Source organism: Osmerus eperlanus, chromosome 4 (genome assembly GCF_963692335.1).
Source record: "Osmerus eperlanus chromosome 4, fOsmEpe2.1, whole genome shotgun sequence".
NCBI classification, from domain to species: Eukaryota; Metazoa; Chordata; class Actinopteri; order Osmeriformes; family Osmeridae; genus Osmerus; species Osmerus eperlanus.
Window position 1 is genome coordinate 21,397,064 of NC_085021.1, and position 19,187 is coordinate 21,416,250.

At 44.9% G+C, this 19,187-nt stretch overlaps 1 protein-coding gene across 16 annotated transcripts in view; it reads right to left on the reverse strand.

Moving 5' to 3' along the window:
- chl1a (cell adhesion molecule L1-like a) overlaps nucleotides 1-18,054 on the reverse strand; it is a 42,307-nt gene extending 24,253 nt beyond the window's left edge. For 4 of the 16 annotated variants that reach the window (XM_062460255.1, XM_062460253.1, XM_062460251.1 and 1 more), the window contains exons 1-2: nucleotides 17,908-18,047; nucleotides 1,415-1,606 (exon numbers count right to left, since the gene is read on the reverse strand). In XM_062460255.1, the coding sequence (XP_062316239.1) occupies nucleotides 1,415-1,496 (82 nt within the window). In that variant the 5' untranslated portion in view covers nucleotides 1,497-1,606; nucleotides 17,908-18,047. Of the gene's footprint in view, nucleotides 1-1,414; nucleotides 1,607-3,229; nucleotides 3,420-17,907 lie in introns of those variants that run through there. The other 12 variants (XM_062460242.1, XM_062460245.1, XM_062460246.1 and 9 more) reach the window with 7 other exon arrangements.
- Between the last annotated feature and the right edge of the window lie 1,133 nt (nucleotides 18,055-19,187).

Below are 19,187 nucleotides of genomic sequence, written 5' to 3' on the forward strand. Positions count from 1 at the left end.
TGCCTGTTCCTGTTTCAGATCAACCACACTGTAAATGAAGAATCCCCGAAGCTATCTCCAAAGGGACTTATTGTATATTTGTGTGACTACATAATTATGACTTAATTGTAACTGTATTGGGCCCATGCTGAATCATTCCTTATTATTCCTTTTCAGTGCACATTTGTCAGTCATCATAAATCATACACGCCACTGTCATAATTGTCCTAACTGTCCTAAGTGTATCCAGGTGGTTAGACCACACCCAGCTTTCCCTCACATGCTTGTACAATGGTTTCAATGACTGGGAGGGAACCTTGAAGAGCGTTTAGAACCTTTTGTGCAGACAGCCTTTTTCAAGCATTGTCTGAAATTAGCACCATTCAGCCTGACTTCTTTTCTACCTCACGGGCCGCACAAGTGTCCCCTCCGCACATCTCACAGGTGTCAGTCAGTGTCGACACCGTAAGCTTACGATTTAACATTTTAGGAAAGTGGAATGTGGAAAGGCTAGATACTTCAGGTGTATTTCAGGAGTTTTTCCATTCTTCTCTCCGCTTAAATTCATTCTGAGGAGCCAGAACGAGGGCGAAACTGTGCATGTCTGAACGGATAAGGACCTGCAGAAAGACATGAAACCAAACAGACATACCGAGCTTGGTTTGCACGTCACATAAATCTGAAGAGAAACATCCTAGCTGTAGCTTTGAAAACACTGTCTATCTATGCCGCAAGAGACAGGTCACGTCAAAGTAATTACTTTTACGACACTACAACTTTAGGGCTGGTTCACTATGCAGTCACTTTCTCTCAATTCTCTGTCAGTTAATAACTATACCGGATGGCTGTTTTGACTTGGAAGACAGCTGAAAACAGACTCGTGGCATTGGAGACATTTCTGAGGGGGGGTCAGATGGCTGAGTGGTTAGGGAATCGGGCTATTAATCAGAAGGTTGCCGGTTCAATTCCCGGCCGGCAATTGACGTTGTGTCCTTGGGCAAGGCACTTCACCCTACTTGCCTCGGGGGGGGGGGGGGGATGAACAAATCATCATCACCCTCACTTTATCATCACCACCCTCCTCATCACCATCAATTACTATAAAAAAATGTTTTTATCATTTATTTGTCCAGCCCTTTTTACAGGCAATGTTGCAGAGGGCTTCACATATGCCCATATAACTGCACATAAGCCAACCTAAACACTACAAACCTTAAACGATCACCACCATCACCATCATAATCACCAACATCATCACCATCATCACCAGCACTATCATTATCACCAGCACCACCACAATCATCACCAGTACCATTGTCACCACCATCATCACTACCATCAATATCATCTTCATCACCACCATACCATCACCATCATCATCACCCTCATCAGCACCAATCATCATCATCATCATCATCATCATCTCCATACTGACCTTCCAGAGGGATGTCTTGACCCGTGGCTCTGGAGGTCAGGGCCAACAGGAGAGCCAGGCCCAGTCTCCACGGCAACCTCATTTGCCCTCCTCCGGTAGGTCAGGGTGACAGCACGAGGACAGCTCCACTGACGGCACTACTCGGGGTTAATCCACCTGATCTGGTGTCATTCAGGGCTCCAAGGAGAAAACCTGGGGGCAGGAGAGGGAGGGAGGGAGGGGGGAGAGAGGCTGTCACACATCACGCTCGCACACACGTTCTCAACACTCCTGAGACGCTCTGTGTCAGCTCGCCGGGCTGACGCCCCGGTCCTGCGCCTGGGAACCAAGCTCTCAGCCTGGCTGCTGCTTATCGTGCCAGCTAGCTCCACTGAACCAGCTCTCTCGCGGAAAGCCTGGGAGATGACGAGGGCTTCTCTCCAGCTCCTGGCCTTTGTCTCCAGAGTGATGTCGCTCATTGTTCCACCCTTGTGAGACATGGTAGTGTGCTTGTTGGGGATTAGCCTCTGAACTGCAAAGCTACCCATGATGGCATCAAATGGCACGCTTACAGTAAACCTCTATTGGCACATCTCTAAGCTGTTGGCCAGGATGATTGCTTGAAACGAACGACTTAAAGTTGGTCTGCAGCGGTAAGCCCGTGGGGACTGCAAGTGTTGGCTTTGAGTGCTCAAAACAAGGCAATGTTGGCAATGCCAAACGGACTGCTCCCCCCCCACTCACTCACACCCCACTCACGCACACACACACACACACACACACAAAGACTAATCTCTCTGTCACATTTGCAGAAGGTTGCTTCAGCCAATCACAAACTGATTATGCATCTCACGACAGCCAGCCAGGACGCCTGGTGACAGCCATCAACCTGAACAGCGGGTGCCAGTCCCGGCTCGTAATAAGGGTTAATGTGATAATTGCTGAATGCTGGGATTGGGATTACGCAAATTGAGAATCAATTCACAGATTGGAGAATTGGCCAGTAATCTCAAATGAAGATTAGGCCTTTTTTCTGAAAAGTAAGTATCAATCTAATATTTGGTAGGACTGATTTTCACAGTAACATAGAACATGTTCTTTCAGGTCACACCAATGATGCGGTAACTCAAACCGCAACGGTCAACCTCAAACAGTCACAGATAAATAATGTAGATGAAATTCTCCATATCGTTTGTGTAGGGACTACTACAAAGGTAGACAGCAAAAGATTCCTGAATGAAGGATTGCAGAAGGGTTTAACCTAATTCCTGTGACAAGATGAAAAACAATATCACCCAGCCAACAATGCCCAATACAAACGGGGCTCCATGTATTGGTGACAGAATGAGAGCCTTTATCCCGATTTGCTTGATCCTGACAACAGGGAATCAACTGAACATCTGACAAGGACGCAACTTTCATTCAACCATCACAAAGCCTCTGTTTGGTGCACCTAAAGAACTGTGTGGATTAGCATGCATTGTTATCCCCACAACAAATGTGCACTGTCAAATGTGCACAAAGTTGTAGGATTTTCACTCAAGTAGTTTATGGTGACACCAGTCTTTTTGTCAAACCTTGAGTAGTATTGGCATGTGTTTCAGAGCGAAGTCAACAGTTTAAGAGCGTTTGTCCGGGAGGAAGAGGGATCCATTACCACAACACATGGCAGGATATTTCCCCCTTAAATCCCAAGGGATTGTACTTAGATACTTATAAGCCCCCTGTGTAAGGGGAATGCCTACTACACGACTAATCTCTACCACAACAACTTACACGCACACACACACTGTACTGTACTGTACAAAAAAACACACTTATATGCAGCGTACTCACCACCCTGAGTGTCGTTTCATAAAGTCAGTCCATCAAGAAAGCCTGAGTACACGCAGCTCGTCACAGAATTCCACATTAAAACGAGCCAGTGAGCTGCGAGTCGGTACGAAAATATCTGACAGGAACCGACAAGAGCGCAGGAGTCACAGTTCCTACAGGAGTCAGCATCCCTGGCCGGCCCCTTCTCGCCACTTTGCTGCTCTGCGAGGGAAACGCCTCCCAGCCCGCCCCTCCACTCAGGCAGCTAAAGGAACGAAGGGAGATTCACTGAAGTGACATATGTCACCAAAGCCTCTCACTTGGCCAAGAGGCTTTCTAAGCCCCTGACAATGACTTGGACAAAGCCAACCCCATAGGGCTATTCAGGGAGCATTAAGGAATGGGAGAAAAGGAAGTACAGGCATGCCTCTGTCCATCCCTCTCTGTGTTATCTCTCTTTCTTTCCATCGTCTCTCTCACTCTCTCTTTCTGTTCCTCCTCTCTCTCTCTATCTCTTTCTCTTTTCATCCATCGCTTATTTCTCTCTTTCTATCTTATCTCTCTTTCTTTCCATCACCTCACTCTCTGTCTGTTCCTCCTCTCTCTTATCTCTCTTTCTTTCCATCACCTCTCTCTCTGTCTGTTCCTCCTCTCTCTTATCTCTCTTTCTTTCCATCCCCCTCTCTCTCACTATCTTAACTCTTTCTTTCCATCATCTCTCTCACTCTCTCTTTCTGTTCCTCTCTCTTTCCATCCATCCCCCAATCTCTCTCTCTCTCTCTCTCTCTCTCTCTCACACTCTTCTCCCTCTCTCCCTTTCTCCCGCCCTCCATCTTGACATCCTTTCACTACGGAGTCAGTAAAGGTGTCGCTCACTGACAGAGCGACACCTTTATTTACAACCTGGTCTATTTGAATGATCATACAGTGTTTTGGCTCTGGTGAAAAGAGAGGGAGTCATCTGCTGTCATTAGACGGCTGCCTTTGTGGCTGTGTGCTGGCCTGCACTGACCCAGACTACCGCTAATGGAAGCAGCTTTGTCTTCTTTTTATGCATGTATGACATAGACATGATCTTTCTAATAGGCCGGTCTACATCATGTGATCTGAACAGGCTATGCTGCTTTAACTAAATATAGACCGTATACAATTTTTACGTTACACTTCTTCTACCCTTTGTAGTCGTAGAACAACGAGTGTTGCGGGCCACAGGGGCGGGCCATGGGCTGTCCCAAAGCTGGAAACACTGGTAAGCGATGGTCCAGTGAGCGTGTGATTGCTACGAGGCTAATCACTCTAACTCTGCTCCTCTCATTCTTGATTGAACCCCACAGATAGACAGCAGACAACCTTAGACAAACACTGCGAGACGTCAGACTCAAACAAACTTTCACTTGAATATGCACTCTAAGGCTGACATAGTGTGAAGCCCATAGGGCCCTATGTACACAAAGCTGAACACACAACCCTAGACTGGATAGATGTAGCTAAGCTCAATAAACATCACCTATGAGAATCAATATTGTCCACTTTGGAAGGAGGTGGAGAAGGAGGTGGAGGATGAAGGTGGAGGATGAAGGAGAAGGAGGGGGAGGAGAAGAAGTCGTGGGAGAAAAGTACGAGTATAAAATAAGGAAGAGAAAAAGTTACGAGGTGGAGGAGGAGAAATTGGAGGAGATCGAGAGAAAAAGTTGACTATCAAAATGTTTGTGGTAAAATGGCAGATGTTTCTAAGGTCACATTTTGTGACCTATGATCCTGTGTTAATCAGCTCAATGTAATAGAGGAGAAACCTGGCTTAAACTAACATTTCCTTTTTGAAGGTTTGGCAATGACTAACACTCCTGCTGTGACTTAATAACTAAGCTGCCATCCTCTTTGTTTGGATGCATTCTCTTTTAAGCATATGCCTTTTCAACAGCATTCCTTTAGAATGACTATGCTTCGCGTGTTTGACTGATCTGAAAGGTCATGAAACATAGTAATTGCACAAAATACTAATCCACATCCACAAAAATATGTTAACAAGCAAGATAGACCAGCGTTTAAATTTTCTGTCTAAATTTGCCTGAAGGATTTTTCAAGCCATGTGGTACACGAACACAGTGCAGTCCCAACGCATCAACACACAGACCTGTGTGTGTTTGCACGTGCACGCCAGCAAACACACACTCTCACACATACACACTCATCCTCACCCCCCCCCCCCCTTACACACACACACACACGTGAATAAACACAAACACACTAAAAGCACAGATAAGTACATAATTGAACGCATTTCAAAATTGTCAAACATTTGTCAGCCAACTCACAGATGAATAAAGTCTGTAGGATACCACTCCTGAACAAACACTAAAAGGCAGCTTTCACCCCTACAAAAGCCATCTCATTTGACACAACAGGCTGAATTTAAGTAGCGCACTTCAGTTCAAAAACTGACTTGCCAATCCTCTGTGATAACACATACTTTAATTAGAGAATCCTTTAGTGTTCTGGAAGAAAAAAAATAATTCAAGCTAAATCTGACATTGCAGAAAGATGAAGACCATTTCAACTTCAAAACCTGCTGTCAATATTTTCTAATGGATTTCATTTGGTCCCAACTCCAGTCAAACTGCGTTATGAATGACAAACAGTTTTGAAAGTGTTTGTTATCATCACTGAGCATGGACATATAAAATGGACCAAATACTCATATCCTGTTATAATTACATTCATCTTTTCAGCAAACCTAATTGAGTTTGGATGTTAAATTCCATGTAAGATGTATGACGTGCATGATTGACTACGTGTTGTTCTTGTCTACCATGTGTGCGTGCGGCCAAACCACTACTCATTATGCTAGCATCTACTATCTTTGTTGCCGAAAAAATGGATGAACAACACAAAGGTATTTAGTACAAACAAGCTAACCATTTATTTCCCCGGAACTACCGTGGAATATTTAGTTTTTTCAAAGGTTTAAGTCCTTATTTTGACAAGTGTAAGATGTACGTGTTTCTGGCAGCATAACATGAATAGTTCAAGCTCCCAGCATAACATTCATAATGCGAAGGTGATCAAACAGACGTGACCCTACCTTCAAGGTGAGCGTCAGGCCCATTCTGCACGTTGACGTCTGTGCAGCTGCTAAACTCTCAGGGGAGACGAAAACACTCGAACTAAAACATGTAATAAAGACTAGCTGCCCAGCTAACACAGTTACGTTGCCCTTACGTTGCCGCAACGTTACTCGATGACCAAACATACGTTGCCGCAACGTCTTTGGCGACGTTGCGGGACCGTGCATCTGTGGGACGCCAGAACGTAACCGCAACGTAATCTTGTGACGTTGCCAGTCCGTAACCGCGACGTCGTGGCAACGTTATTTTTCCGACGTTGCCAGTCTGTAACCGCGACCTCCTAGCAACGTCATTTTCCGACGTTGCCAGTCCGTAACCGCGACCTCCTAGCAACGTCATTTTCTGACACGAACAGACTCCCGGCAGCCATACGCCTGCCAAAACAAACCTGAATTACAAGTATTGTGTTAAAAGGAAACATTTGAAAGGCCCAATTATATGATGTATGAGTGTCAAAAGATTTAAGGTGTAACATACTGCAAATGCCTGTCATTTGACAGAATCACGTCAAAACATTGCCGGGTAGGTATATAATTCGTGTCCAACAGTACCGCTGTAGGCAGTTGCGGTCATTTTTCATGTGTAGCCTATTTGGCAACTTTCCCAGTGTACTTGAAAAGACCCGCGGCTGCTGAAAGTATTGATCGCGGGGGTGGCACTGCGTGTAAACACATGCAGTCGATGTGATTTGGGCAAATTAATTATATAAAATGCATGGCACCGTGTAACTCTTTGAAGGACAAATTACTGTTTAGCTGAACGTAAAATACATTTCTAGTCCACGGTTAAGCACGGTTTTTACGTTGTGAGAGGTGCCACTCACCGGTGGAGAAGAGCTTGTTCAGGGTTAAGTGTTGAGTTTTGCAAGATTCCAAATGGGACATGTGAAGAGCTGCTTAAATCAGAGTCAGGCTGGCACGCGCACGCGCACGCGCACGCCCCCCCCCCCCCCCCCCAACTAAAAATACAGACAAGTTTGGGGATTTCCAAAGGAAATTAAGAATTCACGAATTCACACAACAACAACACATTTTATCCACTGTTGGTTTTGTTTCCCCCTGAGGGATGCTTGGATAGGTAGAAAGCAATTAAAATGTTTGGGGGTTTTTTCACAGAAAATTCAAGACTTCCACTTCCCCAGATCCCATGTATGCACCTCATCAGTACAGTATAACAGCAGCTAAGTAGTTGCCTAGCCTATCCACAATTCCTCACTCCTGAATGCAACCTTTCGCTTGAATTTTTTGTTCACGCTTGGGAGAGAGTGAGGTGGAGCAAGACATTCGGTCAGCTAAATGAGTTAGCCACAGGAAGTGTGAGGGTGGGCACACTCCCCACACTCTCCCAGTGTTGAGATCACCAGCCCACTTAACACCTCAGCTCTCCATGACAACCGCCCGTGCCGAGACAGATAAGGGAATGGTTTCCTGATGAGGTTTCATCCATCTATTTTCAGCTGATATGCATTTTAGTCACCTTTCAGTTGGTAATTGCCGCTACGTACGGCATTTAGGTTAGGTAGGAAATGTGTGGCGTTTGTCCAGGTCTGTCTTGTATAAAGCACAACGCTTAAAATGTGTCAAGTGTCTATTTGGTGTCAAGGCACAATCATGAAGGCTTTGACTCTTGAAGTACTTTTCTGGTACATCCACACAGTTTTTTATTCATTTTTCATGCATTATTTTGACAGTTTCAAGTGAAGCATGACAGGAAAGGCACAGAGCGAGAGAGAGAGAGACATGCAGCAAAGGGCTGAGGCTGGATTCGAACCTAGGGCACCCCCCCCCCCCATATAACATTCTTATCACTAAAGTGTGGAACTATAAGTATGGTGCGGTAGGTTGCTTTCTCTCTGAGCTGTGTTGTCCAATGGCAAGTGGTCTAACATGGAACATGCCTGTTGACATTTACCTTCTTACTCTGTCATCTGTCTGTCCTTTTACTGTCAAGGAGGAAAATGAGAGGCAGAGTTGTTTGTGTTACAGGAAAACCTGGCCACTGGTGACAGTTTAAAACCAACACCTTTTATCAGGTTGAGAATGAACCTGGGCTGGGTCTGCCTCTCAACCTAGGGGATTAGTTTAAACCACGGAAGACCTCAAACAGGGGGGCAAAGACACTGCTCTAAACTAGACCTGTCCAGTCTTGTAAACACACACACACAGACACAAGCACCTTCTACTTACAGAACACACCCTAGCAGAAAAAGAGAAAATGTCAAGGTTTCAAAGTCTTGATCAAAACAAAGATAAAACAATCGGACCATCTGCCCCACACCCTCCTTCAAGTAGCCTTCACCTGCACCTGCAGTTTATTTCTAACCCCTGAGGTAAACTATGTCAGAAAAGTCTTATAGCTTGAACCATAGCGTTGCAGTATTAACAGGTTTGGATACTGACTACATGGACACATGATACATGAGTAGCAGTTCGACTTGATACATCAAACCTGAAATACCACTGAAATAACAATCCATGATAATAATCTAGCGTAAACACTATAATAAAATCATATTGATAAATGTTAATAACAACTCATTATAACAGTTAGAAGTAAAACAATAACTTCACACAATTATTTTAAACAATGGCAATTTACTCATTGCTGCACTTAAAACGATTGATACTACAATAAATCACAATAGATTAGTGATTTCTGACAAGCTGTTTGTCCGTGTGATTGAAACCATCTGCTGTAACACGCTGGGGGAACAGGGGAGCATGGCTACCACAGACACAAAGTGGTACATTCCTCAAATATCACCATATCTACGGCAAGCATGAACAGGACCAGTCCACAGCTCAACATATTTCCCAAAGCAGATCAATCTTATAGTCACATAGCGATTTGTCGCAAAGATTTTGTCACAAGGATTTTTATACACAGTGAGGACTTGTGCAACTGAAAAAGATATCCTACCAACTGTACAAACCTTTCAATCTAGGACAATTGATGGTGTTATAAATGACAGGTAAATGCAGTTCAAGCGTCATGGTTACGGTATACGTCACAGGTGACACAGGAGTCCAATTATTTATCTGTCTTTGCTATCTTAACGATCGCATTGAAGAGATGTGCTCTTCTCCCTGTACACCAACAGCTGCACCTCCAGTCATCCGTCCGTCAAACTCCTGAAGTTTGCGGACGACACCACCCTTATTGGGCTCATCTCTGGTGGAGACGAGTCTGATTATAGGTGGGAAGTGGCCAACCTGGTGACCTGGTGCAGCCAGAACAACTTAGAGCTCAATGCTCTTAAGGCAGTGGAGATGGTTGTGGACTTCAGGAAGAACACAGCCCCACTCACCCCCATCACCCTGTGTGACTCCCCAGTCAACACTGTGGAGTCCTTCCGCTTCCTGGGCACTATCCTCTCCCAGGACCTCAAGTGGGAACTGAACATCAGCTCCCTCATCAAGAAAGCACAACAGAGGATGTACTTCCTTCGGCAGCTGAAGAAGTTCAACCTGCCAAAGACAATGATGGTGCACTTCTACTCAGCCATCATTGAGTCCATCCTCACCTCCTCCATCACCGTCTGGTACGCTGCTGCCACTGCCAAGGACAAGAGCAGGCTGCAGCGTATCATCCGCACTGCTGAGAAGGTGATTGGCTGCAATCTGTCTACCCTCGAGGACCTGCACACCTCGAGGACCCTGAGGCGAGCGAGGAAGATTGTGGATGATTTCTCCCACCCTGGACACTCCCTGTTTCAGTCACTCCCCTCCGGCAGAAGGCTGCGGTCCATCAGGACCAATACCTCACGCCACAAAAACAGTTTCTTCCCTTCCGCTGTTGGCCTCTTCAACAAGGCCAAGGGACCACACTGACTCTAATGACTTCCTGCTTAAAACACACTGCTTTTTGCACTGCATTACAAAATTGTATCTTGTACATTTGTATTTTTTGTCATATTAGTATTTTTGTATTTTTATATTGTAATTTACGGCAACTTATATTTTATTTTATTGTATATTTAATTATATTCTAATCCCACTTAGTACTGCTAGTTTATGTACCCTTAGTATAGATAGTCCACATATTTACATTTTAGGTCCCTATATGTTTATTGTATGCACCTTCCTGCCAAAGCAAATTCCTTGTCTGTGCAAACTTTCATGGCGAATAAATCCCATTCTGATTCTGATTCCTACTCTGGATATGCAAAAAAAAACAATGGCTTGATGCCAATAGCTGGCATGGGACAGCCTGTGTCTATGTCACCATGTAGGGCTATTGAATGGCTCGTGTTTTCCATGTTGTCTTACAGTGTGTCACGACAGGCCACAACTCTAAGAAGCATCAGAGCTTTGCCACATTAGCATGTTGGAGCAAGCTGAATGAAAGTCTTTTGTTCTTGCTTGTGTGCCCACTTGAAAGAGTCCATTAAGTCGTGTTTATGGGTTCCAAAGATATGGGATTGGCTGTTCTGAATGCACGCCAAATCAGGGAGCCCAAGAGGAAAGTTGTAGAGTTGAGTTGGTCCCAGAGACACAGTGGGGAAATGCTCCTGAAGTGCAATGGTACACACCACAGGAGGGTGAGAAAAACGATACATGTTGAATAAACGTTTCAACAAGGCAGATCAATATTGCGGTTTTGGATGAGGTTAAACTTCTCTTCAGAGCCAGGCACAGGTGAAAGCATGTTTACTTTGGTGCAGGATTGCCACATCCGGTAAATTTACCAGCTGCCAGTTATTGCTCAACTACCTTATTTACTGTGACAAAGAGAAAGGCAAATCCGATAAATATGACTTACTCAAAGCTTATGCCTTCAAAGTCTGCAGCTGCAATTCGTCTTAAACGGCTGTTAAATCCTAAGACGACTTTGGTTAGAAGTGTGCCTTCAGACAACATTTATCTTCATTACGGGAATTATGAAAAGCATGAAATCCTGGAAAGGTGTATTTCCATTTGTTGTTCATTCCTTTCCATACGGTGTTCCTACATCTACAAGCTGCGAAAGGATGAAGACATACGTGTAGGGTAATCCAAACGGACAGAAAAGGCAGAAAAAAGGTATTCAACGCACAAAACAACACATCAAGGAGGAATTCACAGTATAGGCATCTAATGGCACTATTGTAAAATATGGGTGGTGTACACTGACAACATCAAGGTGCACCACAACCGCCACTACTCCTCCAGAGACTATACAGAATGATTGCTGAATAAAGTAAAGTACTCTGTTTGATGCCAACACCTTGAGTTGACCATAACCACAAGCATGAATGACCTGGGAACCCTGAGAGAGAATCCACTCAACAGATCACTGAGTACAGTGGAGGGGGGAGGGAGCAAAGGTGGGAGGGGTATGTGTGTTAATCTGCCTGTGTGTGCGGGTGCATGTGTGAGTGTCTGTGTGTGTATATGTGTTAGTGTGTATGTGTGTGCCTGTGTGTATGTTTATGTGTGTGTGTGTGTGCGTGCCTGTGTGTATGTATGTGTGAGTGTGTGTAGGGGGTAATATTTGCTTCTCAGGGGAGAGAGAGAGAGAATCATGAGAATGAAACTCATTAGCATTTGAATAAGATTCCAGGACCAGGAAAGAGGCTGACATTCTGTATAGATCCCGTTGTTAGGAGCACAAGCTCTGGATGAGCAGTGAGGAGGTCAGGGTAGGTCTCCTGTGGAGTGCTCCAAGACTGGAGCCGGGAAGAGGGGGGGGGGCAAAAAAGACTTGACAGAAAATCAAACAAATAAAAGAAACTCGGATGAATGGCAACCTCCAGAGTCCTGAACCTAGTTTTCTAAGGCATTGATAGATTGCTGGTGGAGGATTTGAACTGTTTTGTATAGCATGGCTACAGAAAGTACCTTGCTGTCTTTTTCAACCCTCGGGTTGTGCAAAGATCTATATTTTGGTGTGGGATTTCAGGCCATAAAACAACAACAACATAAACACTGAAAAGTGTTATCTGCCGTGAAGCGAGGTGGAATTTTCCATCTGTGGGGATCTGCTTCTTTTCATCTGTAGGCCTCCAAACCTCACGCCCAGAGGAACATGTACTGACAAGGCCGTCATGTATCATCACCTTCCTGTCTCCTGCCAGGCCCAGCACAGACCCCTCATTATTACCTTCTACTGCTCTTGCGGGACCAAAGAACCAGCCAGCGATGTTTTTAATCATTTTTGTTTTTTCTCTTGGGAACAAGGCCTCTGGCTACTCCCCGCTCTGTGATCCACTGCCATTACCAGGGACGCACACCAGTGTGAAGAGATCAACAGGAGGGAGTTCTCTAGCGGAGAATCAGTTGACTTCACGTTGTTCTTCGACCGACCCTCAGCATCAGCAGTGCGTCTCCGCCTCAGGTCCAGGGACGTGAGGGGCTGTCTTCGAGGGCGGCTGTTCAAAAGCAAAGAGTCCCTTCCCCCCCACCCAGCTGAATGAAACAAAGTGTATTTTCAAGTGCCAACAAACAATGTTCCTCACTTGCTGGAAGGAATGCAGTCCATTGTCTGTCTGGGTTTCTGGGAGAGTTGAGGAGAAGTGGTGTGGGGATGGGGGGGCGCTTGGAGGGGGGGGGGGGGGGGGGGCAGTGAGACAGCAAATACGTTGGTGTCCCTCTGCCGACCCGGAGCCCAGATCTCCCTTTTCTCTTCAGGTGGTCGTCAGGGGAGATACGGCTGTCTGTTTTCGTAGGGGTTACAGAGTTATTTGTGCCGACAGTGTGAGAGGGTAATTGTGGCTGGAGGGGTCACGACCCCCAACTCCCCCACACACACAACCCCCCCCCCCCCATCCACTCACTAGGGAATGATGGGACTGGGAGGCTGGAAGCCGGAAACCATGGTAACGGGAATGCTGGAGGCCTGGCCAGTGAGGTTAGCAGGGGACACGAACCACTGTGGAGAAACTAGACCATCTTGTGAAGGGATGGAAATCTGTTTAAAAAAGTGAAAAACAGCCCAAAACATATGTATCCGACCTGATACAAACAAGAGAAAACAACCACTCACCCACTCCACACACATTTGTTATTGCTTAGCTAAGCATTAATAAACATTAAGAGAGAGAGAGAGAGAGAGAGAGAGAGAGAGAGAGAGAGAGAGAGAGAGAGAGAGAGAGAGAGAGAGAGAGAGAGAGAGAGAGAGAGAGAGAGAGAGAGAGAGAGAGAGAGAGAGAGAGAGAGAGAGAGAGAGAGAGAGAAAGAAAGAAAAAAAGAAAAAAAGAAAAAAAGAAAAAAGAAAAGGAGAGAGTGAGACAGAGAGAGTGAGTGAGAGAGAGACAGAGAGAGAGAGTGAGTGAGAGATTGGGATTTCCTTTCACACTCGAGAGCACTCAAATTGGTAATTCCACCCTCCCCCGCCTCCATCTACCAAACAAAGCCCACAAATCATCATTAACCCAATTATTGGAACTTTAATTAGGAGCGAGAGCTTCATGTGCAGAGGCATGGAGAGCTTCCTGTGCAGAGGCATGGAGAGCTTCCTGTGCAGAGGCATGGAGAGCTTCCTGTGCAGAGGCATGGAGAGCTTCCTGTGCAGAGGCATGGAGAGCTTCCTGTGCAGAGGCATGGAGAGCTTCCTGTGCAGAGGCATGGAGAGCTTCCTGTGCAGAGGCATGGAGAGCTTCCTGTGCAGAGGCATGGAGAGCTTCCTGTGCAGAGGCATGGAGAGCTTCCTGTGCAGAGGCATGGAGAGCTTCCTGTGCAGAGGCATGGAGAGCTTCCTGTGCAGAGGCATGGAGAGCACAGCGCAGTGCAGAACACAGCAGGATGCAGACCGGTCCCAGGGACAGCACAGTGCTGGACTATCAGCCACGCTTTTCTGGGGGGAGACTAATAAAAAAAGGCTCCTTTGATGAAATTTTTGTGATTGTGTGTGTGTGTGTATGTGTGTGAGGGTTTTTGTATGTGATTGCGGGTAAGGGGAATGTGTATTTGTGTGTACGTGTTCACTGCCTAATTTGCATATGTGCATTATCTGTAGATTATCTGCTTAAAAAGCACGTTTGAATAGTTGATGTGCTTGAGTGCTTTCTCTCAGACTGCACAAGACTGTTAAGACTATTGATATGTTAAACAAACTCACAATTGTTTTCCCTCTCTGGTAAAGTAAATATTTTGGGAATCTGTCATGTTTTTTTCTCAAACATAAATGAGTGCTTTTGTGATCCCAGCTTGCACAAAAAAGTTAGAACTTAATTTAGGTTTAGGGAAGCCCTTTTTCTGTAATCTCACATTAACTTTTGGTTTCGAAGCCTGGAACTATCTATGAAGAAATTTCATAGCAGTTCAATAATGAACTCTGATCAACTGTATCCTGCAATGTGTACAGAACACAGAAACCTGTTGCATGCAACTTTCCAGGAAGTGTTTACAAAGAAATCCAACAGCAACACACAAGTCTATCTTCAAGATATCACTTGTCCCTATGAGGGGTCATTTAGGAAACATTTCAGACTGTTGTTACACAAACACGTGTGAAAGGGGGTCAGATGGCTGAGCGGTTAGGGAGTCGGGCTATTCATCAGAAGGTTGTTGGTTCGATTCCCAACCATGCAAAATTACGTTGTGTCCTTGGGCGAGGCACTTCACCCTACTTGCCTCGGGAGAATGTCCCTGTACTTACTGTAAGTCGCTCTGGATAAGAGCGTCTGCTAAATGACTAAATGTAAATGAAACAGTTTCTTATGAAATGTTCGTAAAGATAGACATGAATTCATACATATGAAATGCTCATACAGGTACAGGTGAAACGGGCTCACGCACACACACACACACACATGAAAGCTCACACACGCAGGTGAAACGGGCTCACACACACACACACACACACACACATGAAAGCTCACACACGCAGGTGAAACGGGCTCACACACACACACATGAAATCTCACACACGCAGGTGAAACAGGCACACACACACGAAAGCTCACACACGCAGGTGAAACGGGCTCACACACACACACACACACACATGTAAGCTCACACACGCAGGTGAAACAAGCTCACACACACACACACACACACACACACACAAACACACACACATGAAAGCTCACACACGCAGGTGAAACGGGCTCACACACACACACGTATGGGTCCCTCATGCTTCCCCTCTATCCCTTGTTTTCAACCTCTGAGTGTGTGTTTGTTAGCAATAAACAAGACAGACTGCTCTGGCCATTCCTCGTAGCATAGGAAAGTAAGCCCCCCCCCCCCCCACACACACACACTGGCTCACACAAGAGGAAGCCGGATTCTCCAGCCTCTGATCTTTGAAAATGTGGTTGGCATAATCCAAGCCCAGACATTAGCCCCAGGAAAATCCTCCTCGCAAAGCAGGGGGGGGGGGGGGGGGGGGGGGTGTTATTTCCAATCTAGATGGTTCCATCTTATGAGTAAATTGGATTATTGGGGGGTTCTTTGGTATTCATACTACATCCTTTCAGCAGAAAACATCTTAAGGACCGCCTTGCAGGTGGATCCCACCAGGATGTTGATTATCTTGACTGGCACACTGCTCAGCCCCCCTCCCTGTTCTGAGGTGATAAGTGATTCAGGAATGCCTCCCCGCCTGGTAAAGCTGTTCCTGAACACTGGGTTGTTCCTCGAGGATAACAACAGGATGTTCAGGGACTTGTCATTGACTGTACTCTACCGTTCAAATGCATTGCTGAGGCAGGGGGGGGGTAGGCTTTGTGGCGTTGCAATAAACACTTGTGCTACAGTGCACTTAGCTTCCATTGTCTCTTCGTAAAGAGTGCGTGAGGTATTGGGTTCCAAGTTGGGGAATACCTCGTTTATGAATACCACCAAGCATGGTGCTGTTGGTGAGTGGACAGGACACAGTAAATCTCCCTGCAACTTCCAGTAAGATAATTGCAGGGGGAATCGCTATGGGGCTATTAGCGCTGTTGCTATCAGGAGGAGGTTTGTAGACTCCGATTGTAGGGTGGTGAGAGAAACAGCCCCCATGTACTTTCCTAGAGACCGTAAACTCAAGGATCACAATGACTCTTGCTTAGAGACTTGTTGCTCTTGTGGTTAGTGGTAACTGATTTACATTTTTGTACTCACTGTAATATTTTGTTTTTATTATTGTTGCTTGTTTTTCTACAGGTACACTTGCACTTATAGTGGTTCACGTTGTTTAATTGTAACTTGTTTAACTACATGCTCTTATGGTTCTTCCCTTTGGCACATATTTTGGTTGTTCACAATATGTGCTTCATGTTTTGGCTACTCGCAATGTTTTTGGGGCTATCTTGTTGTTATTATCAGTGACCTATGCACTTTGTAAAGCTCTCTCTTGGAAGTCGCTTTGGATAAAAGCATCTACTAAATTAATAAATGTAAATGTAATGTAAATGTAAACAAATCTTTGTTTATCGTTTGTTTTGTGAAGTTGTCGGATGTGACGTGGGACACAGTGGTCACATTGGTGAAAATCTGATATCAACTTTGGGGGGGACAATTATATGACATTTTCTCAAGAGCAATTCCTGAGGGGGACACCAAAACACAGCACATTTAAAAAGCGCCATTGTGTCCATAATCAGCAAAGCGCTTTCATTACGTATTATTAATATTATTGAAATTAAATAGTTATGTTTACAGTGATTTATTGGGGGGGCAAATCATATTTTCCCAAGTATGGGGGGGTCGTGTCCCCCTTGTGCCCCCTGGGATTTCCGCCTATGAGTGGTCATAACACACGGGTTGACTGAAGCGCTATCACGAAGGAGTGCTTCAATCACCCCGTGTAGGCTACTCGAGATGTGATCCATCTCAAAACCTCACGATACGCAACATCAAAGTGAACCGACTAAGATAAGGCATATTATTTCCAGGTTGATAAGGTTTTCACTTTGACACTGCCGATTGACATTCTAATTGCGAAATGCATTGACGGTGGCATTCTAGAATGCCGTTTGGAAAGACGCCAGATTATCATTGGTTTCCCATCTCTACGCTATTAGCGGAGTCCCAGAATTCTGAAGAAATACGTGTGCATGCAAAGAGCCAACACATTTCCTGCAAGCTTGTTGCATACATTGAAATTTGCCTGGAGCAACAACAAAACCAACTACCCGTATGAAAGTGTGTTTTTTTAAGTTCGTAGTGTAGACGTCGTGGTGGAATGGACTGTGCGGCAGCTTATGAAAGCATGGATGTCGCTCAAAACTCACAGCAGGGGACTTGTAACCCAGAATTGTTACCCCCAGTTACCCCCTCAGTCAAGTTCAGTTAGGATGAAAGAGCCCGATTTCACCGTACAAAAAGGTGCAGAGGAGAGGACTTAAAGAGGCAGGCTTCACAGCGAGAAATCGCAGTTTCTCTGCAGTCAGATAAAAAAGAATCAAGCGAAGATTAACGACTAGAAACCCAAATTACAGAAGGTTGTGCACTCAATCCCTTTCAGTTGAGTTTTCAGAAATAAAGTTAAAAAGTTGCAATTAGCCTATATAAGAACATTTTAAATATTTGTTTGTGACGGCTCGTTCTAGCCTATTATTGGTCACATTATATTATGTATCCTGTGCAATATGCGAAGGCAATAGGTTAACTTTGAAGCAAGATATCAACTGACTTTACTGGAAGTGTTAAAATGAAAATGTCTTACCAACGGTCAAACTGTGGTCGATCCGTAAGTCCACGAAGTTAAAATAACTTTCAGCTGTCCACTCATGTAACAATGTTTTGTATGTCCTTTCCGTGAGTAGTTGGCTAAATAACGACTAGCCTAATAGACGATAACCCCAACAGACTCACTACTGCGCGTGAACAGTAGATGGCGACGATTCCATGTTCAAAACATTCACCAGTTCTAACGCCGAGAGAGGAGGGCCTTAATGATCGTTGTCGTTTGTGCACTCTCTTGAGAACTTTTGCTCATCCGCCCTTGTACTGTCCTTTAAAGTGTGGTGAGAGAGTCCGGAGTCTGGTTGTACACACATAGCCTAAGTTTTGATCTATATAGGCTGGGCTAGGTGTGTCGCAGTGCAGTTCTGTGAAGTGCTGGGGTTCTATGGCATCGCATTTGAAACATTGTCTGGCAAACTTGCAGTCTACAGTGTTGTTTGCAAAACAACCTTAATCTTTCACACATCACGGAGGCGAATGTGTCTTAATAACACTCTGACCCTATTTTTCAAGTGCAATCAAAAGTCAGCGTGAAGACCAATAAGGCACTGTATGTTAATTAAAACTTTGAATAATTCAGGTTCCACATCATAGACGCTGGACGGCTCACAGAGGCGCAGTGAAACAGCTGTCTTAGCCCTTAACCAGCTCATCATCATTCATGGAATATGAGAGCCAAGCAAATCTGCCACAACACATAGCGGCCATAATGAGACTCTGCTTTTTTCAACATAATTTCTGCATCTGTGCTCGACATCACGCCAGTTTGTTGAAAAGTACAGAGCTGGCCTTTGCTTTACAAAGCCGTTTTTATAGTTTACTCAACATATTTTTGTTGTAAATTTTGTTTGAATGTGCAGTATTATTTTTATGGTGATGGTTATAGTTCTGATTGTGTTGCACACTCAGATTAATGTAATTGTGCCAACAAACACGTCTTTCGCGGATTCAAACAATCGTGTCAAAAAGTGTGAAAGTATGAGGGGCCGTTTAGGAAATAATTCAGACTGTCCTTACACAAACACAAATGAAACACATTCACATTGTGAAACACATTCACATTGTGAAAGTGTTTTGCAATTCACATTGTGAATGTGTTTCATTTGTGTTTGTGTAAGGACAGTCTGAATTATTTCCTAAACGGCCCCTCATATGAAAGTGCGCTGCTCTATTGGCTCCACTGTTCCCCCCTTGTGCTGCCTTTGAGTCATTGTGACACATCTTTTGCATCACGACGGTGGGTCACAATGACCCGAAGGC